This window comes from Megalobrama amblycephala, linkage group LG4, assembly GCF_018812025.1.
Source record: "Megalobrama amblycephala isolate DHTTF-2021 linkage group LG4, ASM1881202v1, whole genome shotgun sequence".
Lineage (NCBI taxonomy): Eukaryota > Metazoa > Chordata > Actinopteri > Cypriniformes > Xenocyprididae > Megalobrama > Megalobrama amblycephala.
The window spans coordinates 14,300,480-14,321,191 of NC_063047.1; the positions used below are offsets into that span (position 1 = coordinate 14,300,480).

The 20,712-nt window shown below is 37.9% G+C and overlaps 1 protein-coding gene across 14 annotated transcripts in view; it reads right to left on the reverse strand.

Moving 5' to 3' along the window:
- The window catches only part of phldb1a (pleckstrin homology-like domain, family B, member 1a), a 57,814-nt gene that overhangs the window by 11,015 nt on the left and 26,087 nt on the right, over positions 1-20,712 (reverse strand). For 7 of the 14 annotated variants that reach the window (XM_048187731.1, XM_048187732.1, XM_048187736.1 and 4 more), the window contains 13 exons: positions 18,485-19,674; positions 12,945-13,181; positions 9,722-9,859; positions 9,264-9,401; positions 8,614-8,742; positions 6,748-6,903; positions 6,502-6,612; positions 5,515-5,601; positions 4,943-5,059; positions 2,045-2,164; positions 1,591-1,749; positions 948-1,091; positions 551-646 (listed from right to left, as the gene is read on the reverse strand). In XM_048187731.1, the coding sequence (XP_048043688.1) occupies positions 551-646; positions 948-1,091; positions 1,591-1,749; positions 2,045-2,164; positions 4,943-5,059; positions 5,515-5,601; positions 6,502-6,612; positions 6,748-6,903; positions 8,614-8,742; positions 9,264-9,401; positions 9,722-9,859; positions 12,945-13,181; positions 18,485-19,674 (2,822 nt within the window). The remainder of the gene's footprint in view (positions 1-550; positions 647-947; positions 1,092-1,590; positions 1,750-2,044; positions 2,165-4,942; positions 5,060-5,514; positions 5,602-6,501; positions 6,613-6,747; positions 6,904-8,613; positions 8,743-9,263; positions 9,402-9,721; positions 9,860-12,944; positions 13,182-18,484; positions 19,675-20,712) is intronic. The other 7 variants (XM_048187740.1, XM_048187737.1, XM_048187738.1 and 4 more) reach the window with 7 other exon arrangements.

Here is a 20,712-nt window from a genome sequence, read left to right on the forward strand (position 1 = left end):
AATAGAGTTCAACAGTCTGAATTTTTTTTAACAAATATGTATACATTTTTAAAAACTGACCCACTGTGAGCTGCAAGGTTGTTAAATTCATTTAAATCAATAATTTTTATATTTATCTTTTTTCTTTTTATTTTATTTGGTCATTAGTGGTGTTTTATGGGATTGTTGCTCTTTCCTACTTTAAAGCTGTTAATTACACTTCTTTTTTGTCCAATTATCAAATACTTTTTTTACTTCAAATCAAGGTTTGTCTGGTTCATGGCTAATAATTATTTTTAAAAAACAGGGGTTTTTTTTATATCCCTAAGGGAAAAATATAGTAGTCAACATTTGAAGTGGATCAAAAAAGTTCATCAAAGTTGTCCTAAGAAGAAGGTTTTAGGACAACTTTGATGAAAGGTTTTTATCCACTTCAAATGTTGACTACTGTAGTTTCACGGCTGCTGAAAAGGTGCCGAAAACTGTTGCAATCTATACTTCAGCACAGCAAAAGTTGTCTTCAAAATTGTAGACTGCATATTGTGGCCTGTTATGTTATAAACTGTCTTACTTTGGTGGGTGTGTTTCTGCCTGATGTGGTCATGCTGGAAGGCGGTGGTGTAAAGGTTCCATTGGTCTGTCCCAGCTCTCCATCCCGCTTACAGATCTAACAACAAAACATCTCAGTGTTATTTATCCCTTCATGATTCATATCCTCCATCTATAAGGACATTTATGGCAGCTTGCACCCATAGCGAGGAAGGACACAACACCAAAGCAACCACAACTGGCAATGTAGACGCTTTACACAAAAATACTGCTTTTCATGTCATTTTATTAAAAATAAAAAATAAAAAAAGTGGTTATTTCTGGAGAGATTCAATCAAAAGGTACACTAAGGACAGAGAACTTAAGGGCAGACAAAGGATGCAAGCAGAAGAGAAGACAGACAAATGAACAAAGTTTACCTGCATAGGTTTACGTGAGGAGAGACACTTAGCTGGCAGAGGGGGAGGACAGGCATGACTGGGCTCCCCAGCTGCCATGATTTCCTGATACCAGCGCTCTGAATCTAGCCTGGGGATTGAAGGCCTACTCCATGCAGGTTGGGTCTGAAGTGCAGTCCAGATAAAGGGAGGATGGGTGAGGAAAAGAGGAAAAATTGATACAGGAAGGAAGGAAAAAGAGCCATGCATTCAAAGTATGCAGTGGTATTTAGATTAGAAAATGTAAAAATGTCTCAAAACCAAAAGCTTGAAATCCCACTTCATTCAACTCAGTTTTCACATGACTGATTTTGTCGAGTTAGACATGCTCTTGGGTCAACAAAATTTTGTTGCTCCTGGAACAGCATTCCTTTCCTAAAATGTAATCATAACCATCTTCCTACCCCTACCCATTAGTTATCCCTAAAATCAGAGAGAAATGATGTGAATAACACTGATGTAGAAGCACCTAACCCTGGTTGATTTAATCTGATTGGTTGGATTTAAATGTTGTTCCAGGATCAACAAAGATGTTGAACTAAGAACATGTTGCACTTGGTGAAATCAGGTTCTGCCAATGGTAAATACAATTATGAACACATCGACACCAGGAAATAACACACACCTCAACAGGAAGTAAATGGGAGGAGCCACAATGTGATGTGTGGCTGGAGTGGACAGGATCGGCGACAATAGCTTGGAATGATTGGACGGAAGATGTGGGGGAGGGGTCAACTTTAGGCATCCCGAACAGCTGGTTTAACTGACTAACTGTCACATACTCCTTTATACAATCAGGCCAACAACACACAAACACATACACAAAATGTAATGGGGGCATTTTAGGTATAGGCATAAAAGCATAAAGCTAGCATAACAGATGATACAACAGCAACTAAGACAGCTGGGAAGAAATGAAAAATAACAGTTTCAAGAGAAGACAGGCAGTGGGTTATTCTGACAGCATCATAAAAGAAAAGCCACAAACTAGAAATAAATGGCACTGGAAAGGGAAAAAGGAGGTGGGAAGGCAAGGAAAAGATTCTGTCATGGATAAAGAGTGAGTGGAGGAGTCATACCTCACGAGGTGTATCTGATGTTACAGCCAGCGGTAGACAGAGAGCGTTAGGGAAAGCAGTCTGGGCAGGGATACATCCGTTCCCATACATCTTATATACATCTGAGAGTTTGAGGTACTCCTGAGCACACACATCCATTCATCCGTACACACATCCACATCCACAAAGGAAATCAGTTCATACAGTATCTCACAGAAGTGAGTACACCCCTCACATTTTTGTAAATATTTTATTATATCTTTTCATGTGACAACACTGAAGAAATGACACTTTGCTACAATATAAAGTAGTGAGTGTACAGCTTGTATAACAGTGTAAATTTGCTGCCCCTCAAAATAACTCAACACACAGCCACTAATGTCTGAACAGCTGGCCACAAAATTGGGCCGAATTAGCCATTTTCTCTCTCCGGTGTCATGTGACTTGTTAGTGTTAGAAGGTCTCAGGTGTGAATGCTGAGCAGGTGTGTTAAATTTGGTGTTATCGCTCTCACTCTCTCATACTGTTTACTGGAAGTTCAACATGGCACCTCATGGCAAAGAACTCTCTGAGGATCTGAAAAAAAGAATTGTTGCTCTACATAAAGATGGCATAGGCTATAAGAAGACCCTGAAACTGAGCTGCAGCACGGTGGCCAAGACCATACAGCGGTTTAACAGGACAGGTTCCACTCAGAACAGGCTTCGCCATGATCGACCAAAGAAGTTGAGTGCATGTGCTCAGCGTCAAATCCAGAGGTTGTGTTTGGGAAATAGACGTATGAGTGCTGCCAGCATTGCTGCAGAGGTTGAAGGGGTGGGGCGTCAGCCTGTCAGTGTTCAGACCATACGCCGCACACTGCATCAAATTGGTCTGCATGGCTGTCATCCCAGAAAGAAGCCTCTTCTAAAGATGATGCACAAGAAAGCCCACAAACAGTTTGCTGAAGACAAGCAGACTAAGGACATGGATTACTGGAACCATGTCCTGTTGTCTGATGAGACCAAGATAAACTTATTTGGTTCAGATGGTGTCAAGCGTGTGTGGCAGCAACCAGGTGAGAAGTACAAAGACAAGTGTGTCTTGCCTACAGTCAAGCATGGTGGTGGGAGTGTCATGGTCTGGGGCTGCATGAGTGCTGCCGGCACTGGGGAGCTACAGTTCATTGAGGGAACCATGAATGAGCAGAGCATGATCCCCTCCCTTCGGAGACTGGGCCGCAGGGCAGTATTCCAACATGATAACGACCCCAAACACACCTCCAAGATGACCACTGCCTTGCTAAAGAAGCTGAGGGTAAAGGTGATGGACTGGCCAAGTATGTCTCCAGACCTAAACCCTATTGAGCATCTGTGGGGCATCCTCAAACGGAAGGTGGAGGAGCGCAAGGCCTATAACATCCACCAGCTCTGTGATGTCGTCATGGAGGAGTGGAAGAGGCTGTGAAGCTCTGGTGAACTCCATGCCCTAGAGGGTTAAGGCAAAATAATGGTGGCCACACAAAATATTGACACTTTAGGCCCAATTTGGACTTTTCACTTAGGGGTGTACTCACTTTTGTGGCCAGCGGTTTAGACATGAATGGCTGTGTGTTGAGTTATTTTGAGGGGTGGCAAATTTACACTGTTATACAAGCTGTACACTCACTACTTTACATTGTAGCAAAGTGTCATTTCTTCAGTGTTGTCACATGAAAAGATATAATAAAATATTTACAAAACTGTGAGGAGTGTACTCACTTCTGTGAGATACTGTATCTCAAACAACTGCACCATCAATCTTCATGCACCAACTGGAAAAAGCACGCTTATGCCCAACACATCACAAACATGCCAAGCAACATCTCCAATGTACACACATGCAGAATGTGTGATACAGAATGTCAATGTCCGCCATCCCAGTACTATGATATGTAACCACAGCAATCATGAATGGTCTGAAAATAACAATTTATGCTGGATTGAGACAAACAACACCCACAATATGTGCACAGTGAAGTCTCACACAAAATGCAAATCTGTTTACTATAGCTGTTGACAGTACAACTGATGAATGCTCAACAAACAAACATCACAAATACCCAACAACTCAAATAACATGCTGCAAACATTCCAGGTATGATATTAGACCACACATTTTTCTATTTTTGCTACTGTTCAAAGGTTTGGCGTCAGTAAGATTTTTAAGAAATTATTGTTTTTTTTTTATTTAGCAAGGACACATTATATTGATCCAAAGTAACAGTAAATGCTCTTTAAAAGATTTATATTTCAAATAAATGTTCTTTTGAACATTCTATTTATCAAAGAATCATGAAAAAATATCAGTTTCCAAATATAATGCAGCACAACCATTTTTATTGATAATAATAAGAAATGTTTCTTGAGCACCAAATCAGCATTATCATTAGGATGATTTCTAAAGAATCATGTGACACTGCAGTAATAGCATCTGAAAGTTTAGCTTTGCTATCACAGGAATAAATTACATTTTAAAATATATAAAAATAGAAAACAGTTCTTTTAAATTGCAATATTTCACAATATTACAGTTTTACTGTTTTTTAATATACACACAGCACCTTGGTTGAGCATTAGAGACTTTTTTCATAAACATTTTAAAAATCGCTCTCAAACTTTTGAACGGTAGTGTAGGTTATGTTCACACACATCAGCAGGGTTGGGAACTGAGAACCTGTCCCACTAATGGTTCTCACACATGCATTCTAACAGAATCAGTAGTGGAACTGTTAAGAAACTGCAATAATTAAATTCTATACAATTCCCATCCCTTCTCATCAACCACATAGTAACATGTTCATTATGAATGGTGAAATGACTGAGCTGCACAAGTGCCAATGACATAATGTTTTTGTTAGTTTGTAAATCCCCCACAGCTGTCTTGGGGTTATGCTTTTACCTCCTGTGGCCTGTTAGAATATATCTGAGTGGTGGGTCTTTGACAACAAGAAGGGAGCAGAGAATTCTGGGTAGGGAGCTCATCAAAAAAGTCAGGTTCACTGATGTAAAGCACGTCCTGTTTTGAATATGAAGCACTGAAATCAGCACCACACAGACAATTTGTGCACACTGCACAAACCATGCCAAAGAACATTTTTATGACATTATTTGTCTTATCAAACTTCTTCAGATTGCCTCTACATATTTTATGGCTGATCAAAGAGGCATCAACATAAAGCTTATCGCTGATGGCGATAACCCAGAAAAAACATGCTCATTACTGTTAAGCAGGAGTGTAGTGGATCCCCATAGACACCACCACCATCAAGATGTACACAACGATACGGTTATTTCAAACTAATGCACTAAATACTGATATACAGCACAGATATCTCATGAATTATAATCATTCTTTAGATCACAAGGCCTCTACAGTATGTTTACTAGATTAGACAGAGTTAAAAAGAGTTTATTTGCCAACCAAAAACAGGTCAATTGGCCAATGATTAGTACAGTCATGGCTGGTGTTACCTCCTTTGTGCTGCTAGGCTTGGAGAAAGTTTTTCCACCAGTCAGGCTCTGGTATCTCTTCTCCAGGGCAGACAGTCTCTCCTTTTCCTTAAAGAAAAATATACAAAAGGCCAGATTTACCATTAGGGAATATTCTGGGTTTAATATAATCATAATTTGTGTCATTTTGGGGTTTTATAACTTAAAACTTAAACTGAATTAAATCAACATTATAAACAACTAAACTGAGCTGAATAATGACACTATTGTCTTCTGTAGAGCTGCTTTACAGCTAAAAAAAATTTAAGTAACTTCTTAATTGATACATTTTGCAATATTAACAGTTATTTTCTTGTTTATTACTGTGAAGCTGCTTTACTATGTTGCTATGAAATGGAAATAGTGACAGATCTTTTATTTCATATTGCGATGTATATCTGAGTGTAACGGATTATCAGCAAAACCGTAGGGTGGGGACTTGGTTGTATCCATCGGTTGTTGACTGGATTTTGAGATGTGGCCGTTGCCACACAATTGATTGTGGAGGGGCGAGTTTCAGCTGGCTAAATGATTGGAGAAGTCCAGCAATATCTCACCAGAGGGAAGTTTGCCATTTTCTCTGGAAGATCCAATTGTGACATTTTGATCAAACGTCACGAGTTCAAAAATAAATGAATTAAATGAATCAAAAAATTAAACAAGAAAAAGAAAAATATATTATTATAATTGTATATTAATATAATTGTTCACAATAAGATCAATAACATATTTACCAAAAAAATTACAACATTTTTATTTCATACTGACTTAAACGTCTGATTTATGTGCAGTTTAAGTGCCTCACGGTAACCCAGATTTGGGCTTTTTGTAATTAACATTGTCACAAATGTTGTCGACTGATCTTGACTTGTATTTAACCTGGAATATTCCTTTAAGTATCAAGTATTTCTTTGTGTGATGAAGACGCTTTGCATGAAGTGTAGATAGAGATTAAGTGTTGTTCTCAACCTTGTTTAGCATCTGCAGGGCCAGGGTTCTATCTTTGACCATCCTTTCACAATCCTGAGCTGCCTGAAGTCCAAGTTGGTTAGCCTGGATCTCAAGAGCTGCCATTTTCTCCTACACAACCAAGAGAAATGTTTCAAAGGAAGTAGTGCTCGTTTGTCATTTCAATCTGATACAGGGTAAGCCACTGACTCAATACTGACATTGAGCAGACCTTTAACAGAACTGACCTGAGATCAGTGTCATTACCTTCCTTTTGGCCACACTCCGGTGATACTCTGCCTTTTCCTGCAACAGCTGCCTGCTGACTGTCTCCTTCTCCTCCTCTATACCACTCTCTCGCTCCAACTGGCGGAACTCCAAATCCTCAAAGCGCTTAGTGGCCGACTCCAGTGCCTCCACCTTCTACAGACACACACATGCACAGATGGACAGAGAGACGAACAGGGAGAGGGAAAGACAGAGGCAGACGAACAGATGGGAGAAACAAACAAGCAGACAGACAAATGTTCCTCAATGACATGCCGAAGAAGATCACTCTGTCTGCCAAACAATGTTTGCTGTATGGAACAGGTTTTTTTTTTTTTTTTTTTTTTTTCCAATGCATCTCCATAAAAAAGCCCAATTTTATACACATCCTCTGCTTGGTGATTATTCATACAGAAATAAAGAAGAGTGAGGTGATTCGCTCAGTTCATCACCATATCAGTGAATTAGTAAGGAGATTTAGTAAAATAAGCACTTAAGCAAGAGTGAAAAGCAAAAGACAGACATACAAATAAATGAATTCCGTGCATTTTCATTGCCTAAAAGAGCAGAGGTGCATCATAATGATCATGGTTGTTCAGTCAGTGTGTAAACCCTTTATTGCCATGAGCATATTGTGGCTCGAGAGGGAGCGCAGACACACAGCCAACACACACAGCCATAGGATATTTGTGCAGTTTTTACAGATCCAGATTCTAACAAGCTGTCCAGTTAAGGCTGTTGTATCATGTCATGTGATTTGCCCATTAATTGCCGGTGATACTGGAGGGTGATACATTCCAATAGTTATTTTCATAGTGTGTCTTGCGTACAAATGCCATTAAATAGGAATAAATCTACATTAATCTATTTTGCTGGTGATAATTTTTTTCATTAAAATTTGCTTTACTTAGAGGTGCACAATGTGTCGGTACCATATCTGTTTTCGGCCAATATTAGAGTTTTTTTTTTTTTTAATTATAGAGGCTGACATTGGATATTCAATTGTGCATGTTAATTCCGCTTTTTATATTTAGATTACCCTTGCTTTCATTTACCCTTTCCAACACATTAATAATTCAATAAATGTAATCTTAAGCAAATCTCAGAATAAATTTTTCATGTTGTGACTTGATGGTGCAATACCTAAATTCACTTAGCATTTAAAACAACTGATTACCTTTTTTTACTCTTTTATTTTTTAATTTATTTTGACAAATGGGAATAGAATTTTTAAATAATATTTATTTATTTATCTATTTATTTATGGCTGTCAAAGTTAATGTGTTAAATAATTTCATCAATTAAAAGTTTAACAGTTACATATATAAGTCAGAAATTAAATTATATAAATATACATATACATAATTTGACAACACAACTGCTTTTTTGTCTTATTTCTAAAGACTGGCTGGAAAAAGAGAAACACCACAAGAATATGTGTTCTATCAGGGCCTTCCTTTATACTTCCTTAAAGGATTTCTTAATAGCCAATGTATTTATAAAGTAGGCTATATCCACATGGGACAATTAACCACAGAAAAGTCATTTTATTTAATTTAATTACCATCAAAGCTTGAGTATTAAATATGGTGAGCGAAACACACCAAGGCCACTGGAGGGATGGCAAAACAGCTTTGTTATATATATTTTTGGGTTATTGAAAGAGGATTTCTAAATTAGAGGGACACTGAAAATTCGACACTAACTAATTTAAAAATCATGAGATCAATCACTATTCATTATTTTATTTGCCTTGACAACCTACTCTTCTTTTTTTCATTTCTCCTGCTTCTCTTTAAAGTGAAGCGGATGTATATGTTCGATAATCGCTGTTACTGTCTCGGCAGTATCAAGTCGCACACTGACCCTGGTCAGTTGTTCCTGTAAGTGCTCCCTCAGTGATTCTGGGCATTTATGAAGCTGGCCCTTCAGCTCACTGTACGAATCCCTCAGTCTGGCCAGGACATCCCGCTCAGCTGAGACTTTTGCTCTCTCCTAAAAAAACATTACACACACGTAACACACACACAAGTAAAATACACACGCAGCAAGCCAGTGATGGCAGAGAGAGGGGAAAACAGAGGAAACTGCTTAGATAAAGACACCATGCTGTGTTAAAACAGAGGTTTAGATATGGGGTTGCCATGGCAATCAGAGCCCATATTGCAGCAGACTAAATCTGAGCAGAATAAATATTTATACAGCAGTCAGTTGTAGGACATAGTATTTACACATAATATTGTATATAGCATGTCTATTTGATTTTTGTTGCCTTTATGGCATTTTCACCCATTTTAACATTCATTGATGTGTAAATTTACTTTCAGTACATTTTTATTATACCTCCAGAAAACTGTCCCATTCAAACATGCAGTATAGTCAGTGTCATTTGAATTAATACGGAGTTAGACTGTTAGAAACTAGCATGGTAGTAAAGATGCATCCACACAGTTTTTCAGGAGAAACAAACAGGAAACATGAAAGCATGCTTCATAGCGTGTGTTTGTTGTCGGTACCTTCTCTTTCTCCTTCTGAGTCGCATTTTCCACTTCATTCAGTTTCAGCTGAAGTTGATTGATGATCTCCAACTCTGCCTCCACTTGATCAAGCTCCGCCCTCCGTTCTCCCTGCAGTAATGCCCTCTCCATCTCTGCCTGCCAATAAAACGACACATTCAACAGTCTGTTCACTTCCATATGTTTCTGTTAACATGAATAGCGCAGCTCTGCTGATCAGGCAAAATCCTGCTTTCACATCGATTTTAATATGCAACACCAAAGATGTTTCTATGCATGACAGATGGTGATGCACTGATGTAGATGAAGACGACTAGTGATTGAACAGACTTTACAACTTAGGATGTGAATATCTACATCTCTTGCTCTCATTCATGTGGTTATGATGGAACTGAAGGAAGGTACGTGTACTTTGTAGACGCATCAAACAGGTTTGCAGGTTTAGGACACAGTCTAACCTCTTGTCTGGACTCCTGTATCTGCTGTTCCAGGTCAGTGACACGAGTCTTCAGCTCGTCCACCCGAGCCAGAACCCTGAGCCGCTCTTCCTCCAGGTACGTTCTCTCCTGCTGCCCTAGCACTGAGGAATCTTCATGCTGAGAAAGTGTTTGTGCATGTGTTGGTGAAACCACTCTGACAACGGTTGCAAAAAATAAACTCTACCTGGCATTCTAACAGTGACTTAAAGGAATGAAAACCATTTTTAGGGCTGAGAGAGATGTGTTTACAGACAGAGCAGAAGAATTATGAAAATCTAGGTGAATTCACTCAAAAGGGACTAGCAGACCGTAAGAGGTAAACTTATGCTTATTTTCCCACTTGAAGTGAAAAGGAACTTTGAGAAGTACACAATTTAATATTTTAGTAAAATCTCACATAAAATTTTGAATTATGGGCCTATGCATAATAAAGTGTGTGCAAATATGTCCACATACTCATTCAAGCAGTTTTTGTGTTGTATATAATGAGATCCAAAAGTCAGACCCCACTAATTCTTATTAGATCTACTTTGCATTTTTCTAATTTAATACACTGTTTAATAGCAAATTCAGGGGCATTTCCTCCGAGGAGGCAAGAGAGGCAGTGCCTCCTCCTCCTCAAAAAAAAAAAAAAGAAAATAATCGATATTACAAAAATAAAACAAATATTGCAAAATGTGACATTAAAAAGTGTAAAAGTCACTCTTTTTATAAGTAACACTGTCCAACAGTGACACTCGCAGGTAAGGTTACAGCGAGAGGCTCGCCTCCCTTGATGCCACGGAGCTCAAACAGAACCCCTAAAGCGTGCGGTGGCTTTGGTGGGGGTAATTGAGAATGAATGGGGGAAAATCACGTGAGAGGAAGCAATGCCTCCATTGCGCTATGATTGGATATGATCGGTTATGAGTGAATATGATTGGTTTGTGCGATAAATCCCGCCTTGTGTTTTTGTGCGCGTTCTCGTCACATCGCTATGCATGAAGACGATGATGGCGTTAATGGAAGAATAATAAAAAGTAAGTTAACAACAATCACTTAGATATCACTGCTTTATGTCATGTCAAAATTAAACCTGAAATGTCCTAAAAACATGATGACTGCGGGGTTTTTTAGTGAGCAATCAGCTTGATGAAATTAAAGGTGCATCTTCGTGTCTGTGACCAGTGCGTACAAGCTTGATGACTGCTGAAAAAAGATGACTATTAAAAAGAAAAGCTGAACATTAGTTCACAAATAATATATATATTGTTTAAATTGTTACTGCCTTTAGTTATTATTTTAGAATAAGTGTAAAAATGTAACACTGTCCAACAGTGACACTCGCAGGTAAGGTTACAGCGAGAGGCTCGCCTCCCTTGATGCCACGGAGCTCAAACAGAACCCCTAAAGCGTGCGGTGGCTTTGGTGGGGGTAATTGAGAATGAATGGGGGAAAATCACGTGAGAGGAAGCAATGCCTCCATTGCGCTATGATTGGATATGATCGGTTATGAGTGAATATGATTGGTTTGTGCGATAAATCCCGCCTTGTGTTTTTGTGCGCGTTCTCGTCACATCGCTATGCATGAAGACGATGATGGCGTTAATGGAAGAATAATAAAAAGTAAGTTAACAACAATCACTTAGATATCACTGCTTTATGTCATGTCAAAATTAAACCTGAAATGTCCTAAAAACATGATGACTGCGGGGTTTTTTAGTGAGCAATCAGCTTGATGAAATTAAAGGTGCATCTTCGTGTCTGTGACCAGTGCGTACAAGCTTGATGACTGCTGAAAAAAGATGACTATTAAAAAGAAAAGCTGAACATTAGTTCACAAATAATATATATATTGTTTAAATTGTTACTGCCTTTAGTTATTATTTTAGAATAAGTGTAAAAATGTAACACTGTCCAACAGTGACACTCGCAGGTAAGGTTACAGCGAGAGGCTCGCCTCCCTTGATGCCACGGAGCTCAAACAGAACCCCTAAAGCGTGCGGTGGCTTTGGTGGGGTAATTGAGAATGAATGGGGGAAAATCACGTGAGAGGAAGCAATGCCTCCATTGCGCTATGATTGGATATGATCGGTTATGAGTGAATATGATTGGTTTGTGCGATAAATCCCGCCTTGTGTTTTTGTGCGCGTTCTCGTCACATCGCTATGCATGAAGACGATGATGGCGTTAATGGAAGAATAATAAAAAGTAAGTTAACAACAATCACTTAGATATCACTGCTTTATGTCATGTCAAAATTAAACCTGAAATGTCCTAAAAACATGATGACTGCGGGGTTTTTTAGTGAGCAATCAGCTTGATGAAATTAAAGGTGCATCTTCGTGTCTGTGACCAGTGCGTACAAGCTTGATGACTGCTGAAAAAAGATGACTATTAAAAAGAAAAGCTGAACATTAGTTCACAAATAATATATATATTGTTTAAATTGTTACTGCCTTTAGTTATTATTTTAGAATAAGTGTAAAAATGCATAAAAACTAACTTTATGAAATTTATACTTGGTTTTAATAAATAAAACATTACATTAGTGTAAAAATACAAAATATAATTGTATTTGGTCTCTCTTTTGTATGTTTATTTAACCAGGAAAATTTAGTGCAACGGGGCAAATTTACATTTGATATATAAAAAAATGAGGACTCCTCATTTTAAAACACCATCGCACACCACTGAGCAAATTATATTAGTGTTACAATCTGAGTGAAAATTTTAATTGAAAACTTTACATGAATTTCTTAGTATTTACTAAATACTATATATATATATTTTTACATGTTATATATATATTTACCATATATTTTGCTTTAATGACAGCTGCAAATAAACTCCACAGGTTCATGTCAAACCTGATGATCATGTTCTCCAGCATGATTGGAGATGATCCAAAGGGCAACTTATGCTTCGATGGAAGCAAGAACATCTGACCATCTTTACAAAAAGTCATATAATCAAATGTCACAAATTTACTTATTTGACTAGTGACCATGAAATAATGCAGAACCTTGCAATTTTATGTCACATTGTATAAAAATGTTAAAAATCCAAAAACTTTGTTTATTTGAATTTGATTTTGAAGCTCAGTGTGATCTCAGATCTTTGGACCTCACTGTATTTCCCTCTCTGTATGAGTATCTGTGAGTTAGTCTAATAGTGGGAGTATCTCTCATAGTGTGTGTGCATGAATATGTGTGTGTTGTACCTCCTGGTGCTGGCTCTCAGTGCTGCTACACTCCTCTTTCAGGTTCTCCTCCTCACTCTCTCTCTGTCTCTGAGAGCTCTGGGACGGCACACTCGCAGGGTCAGGGCCGGGTCGTCGAACTGAGACTTCCTCCATACCCGGGAACTGACACGCCCTCCCTGCGTCCAAGCCAACCGGTGGATCACTCTTATTATACTCAGCACACAAATTCAGGATGGTCTCAAGCCTCTGCCTCTCCTAAAAACCAAAGCACACAAAGAAAGTTTTAGCTATGCATACAACTTTAAACGGCACAAAAACTAACACACAGGTCTAAAATGGTGTAACACATGTAGTTAACACACACTCTTCTTGGAGCTTCATGCCGTATGTTCTAAACTAACTGCAACCTGACACCAACAGAACATTTCGAAGACCACTTATACGACACAGTGTGACCCCCATAACATCCTACTGGATTCATTCAGCACCTAGCACATTAACAACTCAGTATAAATGTAAAAATCCTGAACATCTGCAACAGTGTTTGAGGTCTCAAACAATTACTCTTTCCCTTTAACCCAGTTACTGACCCCCAAACCTCTGAGCACACTCAAGCAACCTCTCACCCGGCTGTGATAGTCAGCTGCTGCCATCACTCTACATGCAGTGTGTCTGTGTGTGTGTGTGTATACACATCTACATACAGGCTGCCAGAGTCCCGGTCTTCTCTCGCAGCTCTAGCCGGACTAACTAGCGCTCTAGGCATTGGGGCTCGTTATATTTTACATGGACAATACCCAGCTCAGCTTGGCTAGATGACACCAGTGGCATTACTAAAATAGCATGGCAGGGAGCACAAGTAATGTACATCCATCCCTTTGAGCTAATAAAATGTCATTTTGATGAACTAAATAATTATTTACACAAATAAAATTAACATTAAGACAGGCCTGAGACTTGCCTGAGACTCTGACCTCTGAAAATTCACACAGTACGAGATGAATACAGTATTTGTTGTATTTGTAAAAGATTGAATTTAGTGTGCTCTACAAGTCTTTATCACTGAGCCATTATCTCACAACACCAGCCAATAGAACGTCTCGAAACATATGCTCTTCCCTTTAACGAGGTCTCCCCTGTCAGGAGAGTGCAGACAGAGTGCTGGAACGAGTAAACGCTAACTGATGGGTAACGTAGCAACAGCATTCTTCTCCAACAAAAGGGTGTCAGCACAGCTGGTCTGCATGCTGAAGATGCCACGACACAGACCAACACAAAGCACAGAGCACTAAACCCTTGTGTGTAAAAGCCACTTTATGACACGACTGTCCTCTATTTGGACACAACAGATGGTAAATTTACTTCATTATTAGGTGCCTGGTTTAAACAAGATAGTGTAAAGTGTATTCTATATAATTTGCTTTGGGAATTTTTTGGTAAATTAAATAACCAAAGCAATAACTAAATAACCAGATAAAAAATACTTTCCATCATTTTTTTCTCTCTTTATTACTCTCTCCTCCACACACAACCCATGCCTTGTGTGAGAACGTTAAAGGTGGTTTAATTAATTTTTTTAATGTTCTCAGACATATCTATGAAAAAATGTGTAATACTTCTGTATGTAGGGTATATATCTATTAGTTGTGGTGGAAAACAATGTGTTTAATATTTAAACAGATTTTTCAGATGCTTTTAATGTGGTAAACAAAGAAAGAAAAGTTCTTTCTTTCAAAAGTTGGTGCCATATCGCCCTCATGTGGTTCATAGTATGAAATGCTTCAGTTCTTTGTAGCTTTTACAGACACAGAAAGGAACAAAAGACAAAATGACCTCTAAAACTTCAGTGAGCCAGCCCAGAGACACACACCTTTATGGATTTTGAAGACAAAAAAAAAATAAATAAATTCCTACAAGCATGTAGCATTTAAAAAAAAATAAAATGCTACAAGCCATATAATTTTGCATAGATAGTTAAATAAAAGATTTTTTAACAGGGAGGTTAAAAATACTTCCTAACACTCACTGACATCAAAGCCTATAAATCCAATTTAACGTTTCAGTATTTTGGCAAAAATTCACCTGTCATGTGGTTCATTATATAATATTATAATTATTATAATATTATAATTATTATTAATTTTATTATTTAAAAAAATAATAATACTTTTATTCATCTACGTATCCTGACCAAGTATAACCATTTCCACAAAAATATTAAGCATTACATTTGTTTTCACATTTGATAATAACAAAAAAATGGCATATTTATATGATATCTGAAAGTTCATGTGACACTTAAGAAAATTCAGCTTTGCTAGCACAGGAATAAATTACATTATAAAATATATTAAAATAGAAAACAGTGAATTTAAATTATAATACTATTTCACAACAATACTATTTTTACTATGTTTTTGATCTAGTAAGTGCAGCCTTGGTGAGCATAAGAGACTACTTTTAAACACCAAACTTTTAAATGGTAGCTATATTTAGATACTTTTGCACAAACAATTTTGTTAAAGAGTTGGGTCAACAACTGATGTCAAATGTAAAATCTGGTTCCTAAAGCAAAACCAATTGAGAACCACTGTTGTTGAGAATATGGCTGTCTAGACAATGTGTGTGTATGAGATAAAAGGTAGGAGGAGCACAGCAATGCTATCATTGAACAGAGAAGAAACACATTTTCAAGACAACTGGGCCATGACCTAGAATGGAGTAAACACAGACACGTGAGGGGATTTGAGAGTAAATATGACATTACCCCACAAACCATATTATCTCGTCAGGATTAGAAGGAAAAAAAATCAGATTCCAAACGCTTTCTCTGAAACTTGTTTGTAATTCACTTGCTTGCTTTTGTCTTTTTATCTTATCTCCAAAATGCTTTTCTAGTCCAGAACCAGATGAAATGTTCCTCCGTTCTCAGTGTATATCACCCATGCCCCATAATCCCAGAATGTGAGGTCACACGCGACTTACAATAGCATGCTGCGAGGTCACACCTCTGAAATGTCATTTTTGAAGCTAGGAATCAATGTCTGTGTATTTGATGACATTAGGAAGGAGATTAGCACTAAATACTGCTTAGCTGTACTTGAATGTGGCACAAGTCCTTTCAAAGGCGAATCTAACCTGAGAGCAGCATTAAAAAGGGCATTCAGCTCATTTTGGACAAAAACTTGCACTACCTTTCAGGTTGCCACACCATTGGATAGAGCTGTGCTGTAACCATGACAACAGTGCCAGACAGACCAGAGACTACAGGACAAAGTTTAACCCAAACAGAGTGAAACGTGTTCATAATACACCTAATGTTCCTGCCTTTGTCTCGAAACGCTGACCAGAGACTGTTATTATGGAAAATGACTTCCTATCCTGTATTAATTCAGTTCTGTCTCATAGTAAATGGCCTAAAATAGTTTTACTCGAGGGAATAACTAGAATGTGTGGCAGCCGCATATAATTAGGTTTGTGTGCATTGTATTTTTTAAAAAAGGTTACAGTACTTCATCATAAAAATGCCATTAAGTGAGCTGGTTAGAGGCACAGAAGATGTATATAATTTTAGGGATAAGGTGGTGAATAAGAAAGATGATGAATGGCAATTCCATATGGGAATTTGAGATGCACCCAAGCAATGTCTGGGGTTTTTAATAGATTTAAATGAGAGATGATGTCTGTGCGTGGTTAATTTAGGGGGTAGGGAGACTAATGTTTAGACTGCTAAAGGAAGACAGTATATGTGTGTGTGTGTGTGTGCATATGAGGAGAAGGGCAGCTCAAAGCACTGAGATTGTGTTGGGTAAATATAGTCTTCGGGCAGCCACACGTTCTGCACAGGCTTTTAAAAAGGCCTCAGGAATTTACATTTGTGTGTTATTCCTGACTGTTCTATGTCTTTACCAGAAAACTCTCTCTATATAAACTCCACCCGCTCAACCTCCAGTGCTGAGTCCACTCCAAAAAGCCAATGACACTCAAAGCCTCAACACACAAATACTTTCATCAGTGCTCTACACCAATCTATAGCTTCTCTATTTCATTTTACCATCCAAAGACAAAAAATATATCACTTTAATAGTACCCGATCTTGTATTTAGATTGAATTTGAATTGAAAGTGAAGAAACACAACATCATTAGGTCAACTGGATCAAATTTTCCCATTGAAAACACCACATGTGCGTTCACACATCTATATATCTATCTATATCTATCTATATCTATCTATCTATCTATCTATCTATCTATCTATCTATCTATATATATATATATATATATATATATATATATATATATATATATGAGGAAGGGAAAGGGGGAGAAAACTTTATAATAAAAAGCTAAAATATAAAGATAGTTTTGACAACATGTTATTGGGCACTACATGATTTTCCATACACTACTGTTTAAACGTTAAATGTTTTGAAAGAAGTCTCTTAAGTTCACCAAGCCTGCATTTATTTGATCAAAGCACACAACAAAACAGTAATATTGTGAAATACTGTTTCAATTTAAAATATCCTAAGAATTAATTCCTGTGATGTCAAAGCTGAATTTTCAGCACCATTACTCCAGTCTTCAATGTCACATGATCCTTCAGAAATCATTCTAATATTATGATTTGGTGCTCAAGAAACTTTCCTAATTATTATTAATGTTGAAAACAGTTGTGCTGTTTAATATTTTTGTGGAAACATGATACATTTTGTTTTTCAAAATTCTTTGATGAAAAGAAAGTTTTATTTGCATTTATTTGAAATAGAAATCCTTAGTAACATTATAAACGTCTTTACTGTTTGATCAATTTAATGCATCCTTCCTGAAAAAAATTTAACTGACCCCAATCTTTTAACCCTCATGTTGTGTTCTGGTCATTTTGACCTATAGTGGATTTTCTTTTTCTCGAAGATGCTAGTTAATGTTATCACATTGGACTAAAACTTACTGACTTTACTCAACCATTCTATAACTACTTCCCCAAAATTATTTGAGAATTTTTGTGATTTTTTTCCTCCACACTGTTACACGTGTGTTGTTCCTGGTCAAATATTACCGGGCTACTTGCTTATAAATCTCTCATTACTCTACATTATCACCAAATATTGGATTCAATTTTTTGTCAACTTTTTTTCTTTCAGTTAGGACAGGTTTTGTATTTCTTCTTCTTTTTTTTTATTAAATATCGCCAAAATTACTCACAAATAATGCTTTTTTAATTTAAAAATTGAGCTGCATAAGCTCAGATCAATGAGGCCTACGATCAATCAGTTCCAAAAATAAACACAAAAAAATCTGTCCTAATTAAAAAACAAGTTTACAAAAAAAAAAATGAATCCAATATTTGGTGATAATATAACTTAATGTGCAATTTACAAGGCTGGTCATTTTTTACCAAGAACACAAAAGGTGCTACAGGGTTTTCAACACAGCACAGGGTTAACAGTACAGTACCTTCATTTTGTTATTTCATAGTTTGATGAACTAGTACATAATAATAAATATGTAGGTGTGTCAAAACTTTTGACAGGTAAACAAACATGCTCAGACATACCAGCCTCTCCATTTCCTGCTCGCGCATCCTTTCCTCTCTCTGCCAGCGATGGTACTCCAGTAGGTCTTCCTCTTTGTCGCTGACCTCTGAAATGCTGTTCTTGCGTTCCCGTGTGCGCGTCTGGACCTGCCGAGGCTCCCTGGAGTTCTTTCTCTGGTTACGGGGACTAGTGAGAGGAGACACCCCTGGGGTGAGACCACTGTTCTGCTTTCCACCAGGCTGGTCCTTCAAAAGAGCTGATACAGGAGATGGACTTCTGGCATGCAATCTCATATTTCCTACTTCTTCCTCTGCTGCGGTTCGTCGATGGAGACGAGGACTCTCTGGTACAGTCCGGCCACGAGAGGTCAAAGGAACACCAGGTAGAGCGCCAGGGAGAACAGGCACACCAAACACACCTTTGCGTGACGCAGAGGGACTGAGAGGAGGAAGTTGACGCATACTAGATGGCTCTACACCACGACGGGGCGACTGGGGACTGTCTGGAGGAAGGAGTGCACGAGAATGGGACTGAAGACTGGAAGAATTTTCTTGGACTGTTGAGCCAAAACTGGATCTGGGGCTAGAAGATGCTGGTGAGGATGAGGAGGTGAGTCTGGCATTTACCTGTCTGCTTAAATCTCCAGATGCAAATGATAGTGACGAAGAGGAGGAACCATGGGCCAGGTGTGGATTCTCACCTCTACGGTTTGTAGCAGGGCTTGAGGGGGTTTCAGTCAAGGCTTTTTGATGCCTGGGACTTTCTTGATCCTTTAGTCCCCCATTGGAACTGATGGCTTTGGATGCAAAAGTGCGTGGTTGTGGCACTGGGGCCTGGACGGTGTTGGTGTAGCTGGTGGTACAGATATTAGAGGAGTCCAAACAAGCACTTGGACTGCTAACCACAGAGGAGGTGGAAAGGGAGGAGAAAGGAGGACTGGTATTTTCATAGCTGGAGCTTACCGACAAAGCACCAGGACTGGTTGAAGGGGAGACAAGACTGTGGCCGACCCCGTTGAGCACGGCAGACTGTGAAATGGGGTGGCGGGCATTTTTACATTGCTCAGATGAGGAAGTCTGGCCTTCATTCATAGACAGAGAATTCATAATGTCCTGAAAGTCCTTTTCAATAGAGCGCACAAGAGTGCCATGTCCAGGACGCGATCGCTCGTTCACAGGAAGGTGGTTTCCATTGAGCTGCCCATGAGTGTCTGTAGAGAATAAAGAACATCAGTTGATGATCTTAAATATTAATATATATCAAATCTAGAAGACTCATACAAGAACTAGACTGGGTTAACAAAAGGAGGATATTTAATATATATATATATATATATATATATATATATATATATATACACACACTACAGTTCAAAAGTTTGGGTCAGTAATATATATTTTTTAAAAGAAACTAATACTTTTATTCAGCAAGGATGCATTAAATTGATCAAAAGCAACAGTAAAGACATTTTAGGGAAAAAAAAAAGCATTAGAATGATTTCTGAAGGATCACGTGATACTGAAGACGAAAGTACTGGAAATTCAGCTTTGCCATCACAGGGATAAATGAAATTATATACTAAAATAGAAAACTGTCATTTTAAACTGTAATAATTTTTCACAATATTAGCATTTATACTGTATTTTTGATTAAATAAATGCAGCCCTGTTATCATATATTTAACACCACATCAAAGAAGCACATACGAGAGCTTCTTCAAAAAAATATTTAAATATATTTATTTATTTTGTATGAAGGTTAAAACTAACTTTGAAACATTTTTTACCTTGACTTCATTTAATTTCAAATTCCTTTTAAATTGTCATGTTTTTTTTTTTTTTTTTTTTTTTTTTAAACCCTTCTCCCAGACCCATTCTTTCAATCTTAAACTACAAATCCGGTTATGAATTACTGCATTTTTATTATTGCAATACTGCATTTTCATACTATGATCTAAACAAACAACAAAAACATAAGTAAGATGTCTATCTCTCACAGCAATCTTGCAATCATGTAAGGATTTGAAATTTCTATATTTAGAACAGTCAGAACCATATTTCACTGATACCACTTGTGCTCTACACCCAAGCAGGACATGGCTGGGCATAATGCACACAAACACACACCTCCCCCTCTCTTACGCATATGCTCAACTGGGTGTGTCTTTCAGCCTACAGACTGCGGATGGCAAGAATCCCACCCTCGGCCCAAAGGTCAGAGCAGACAGGGCATGACTCATTCTGCGCAC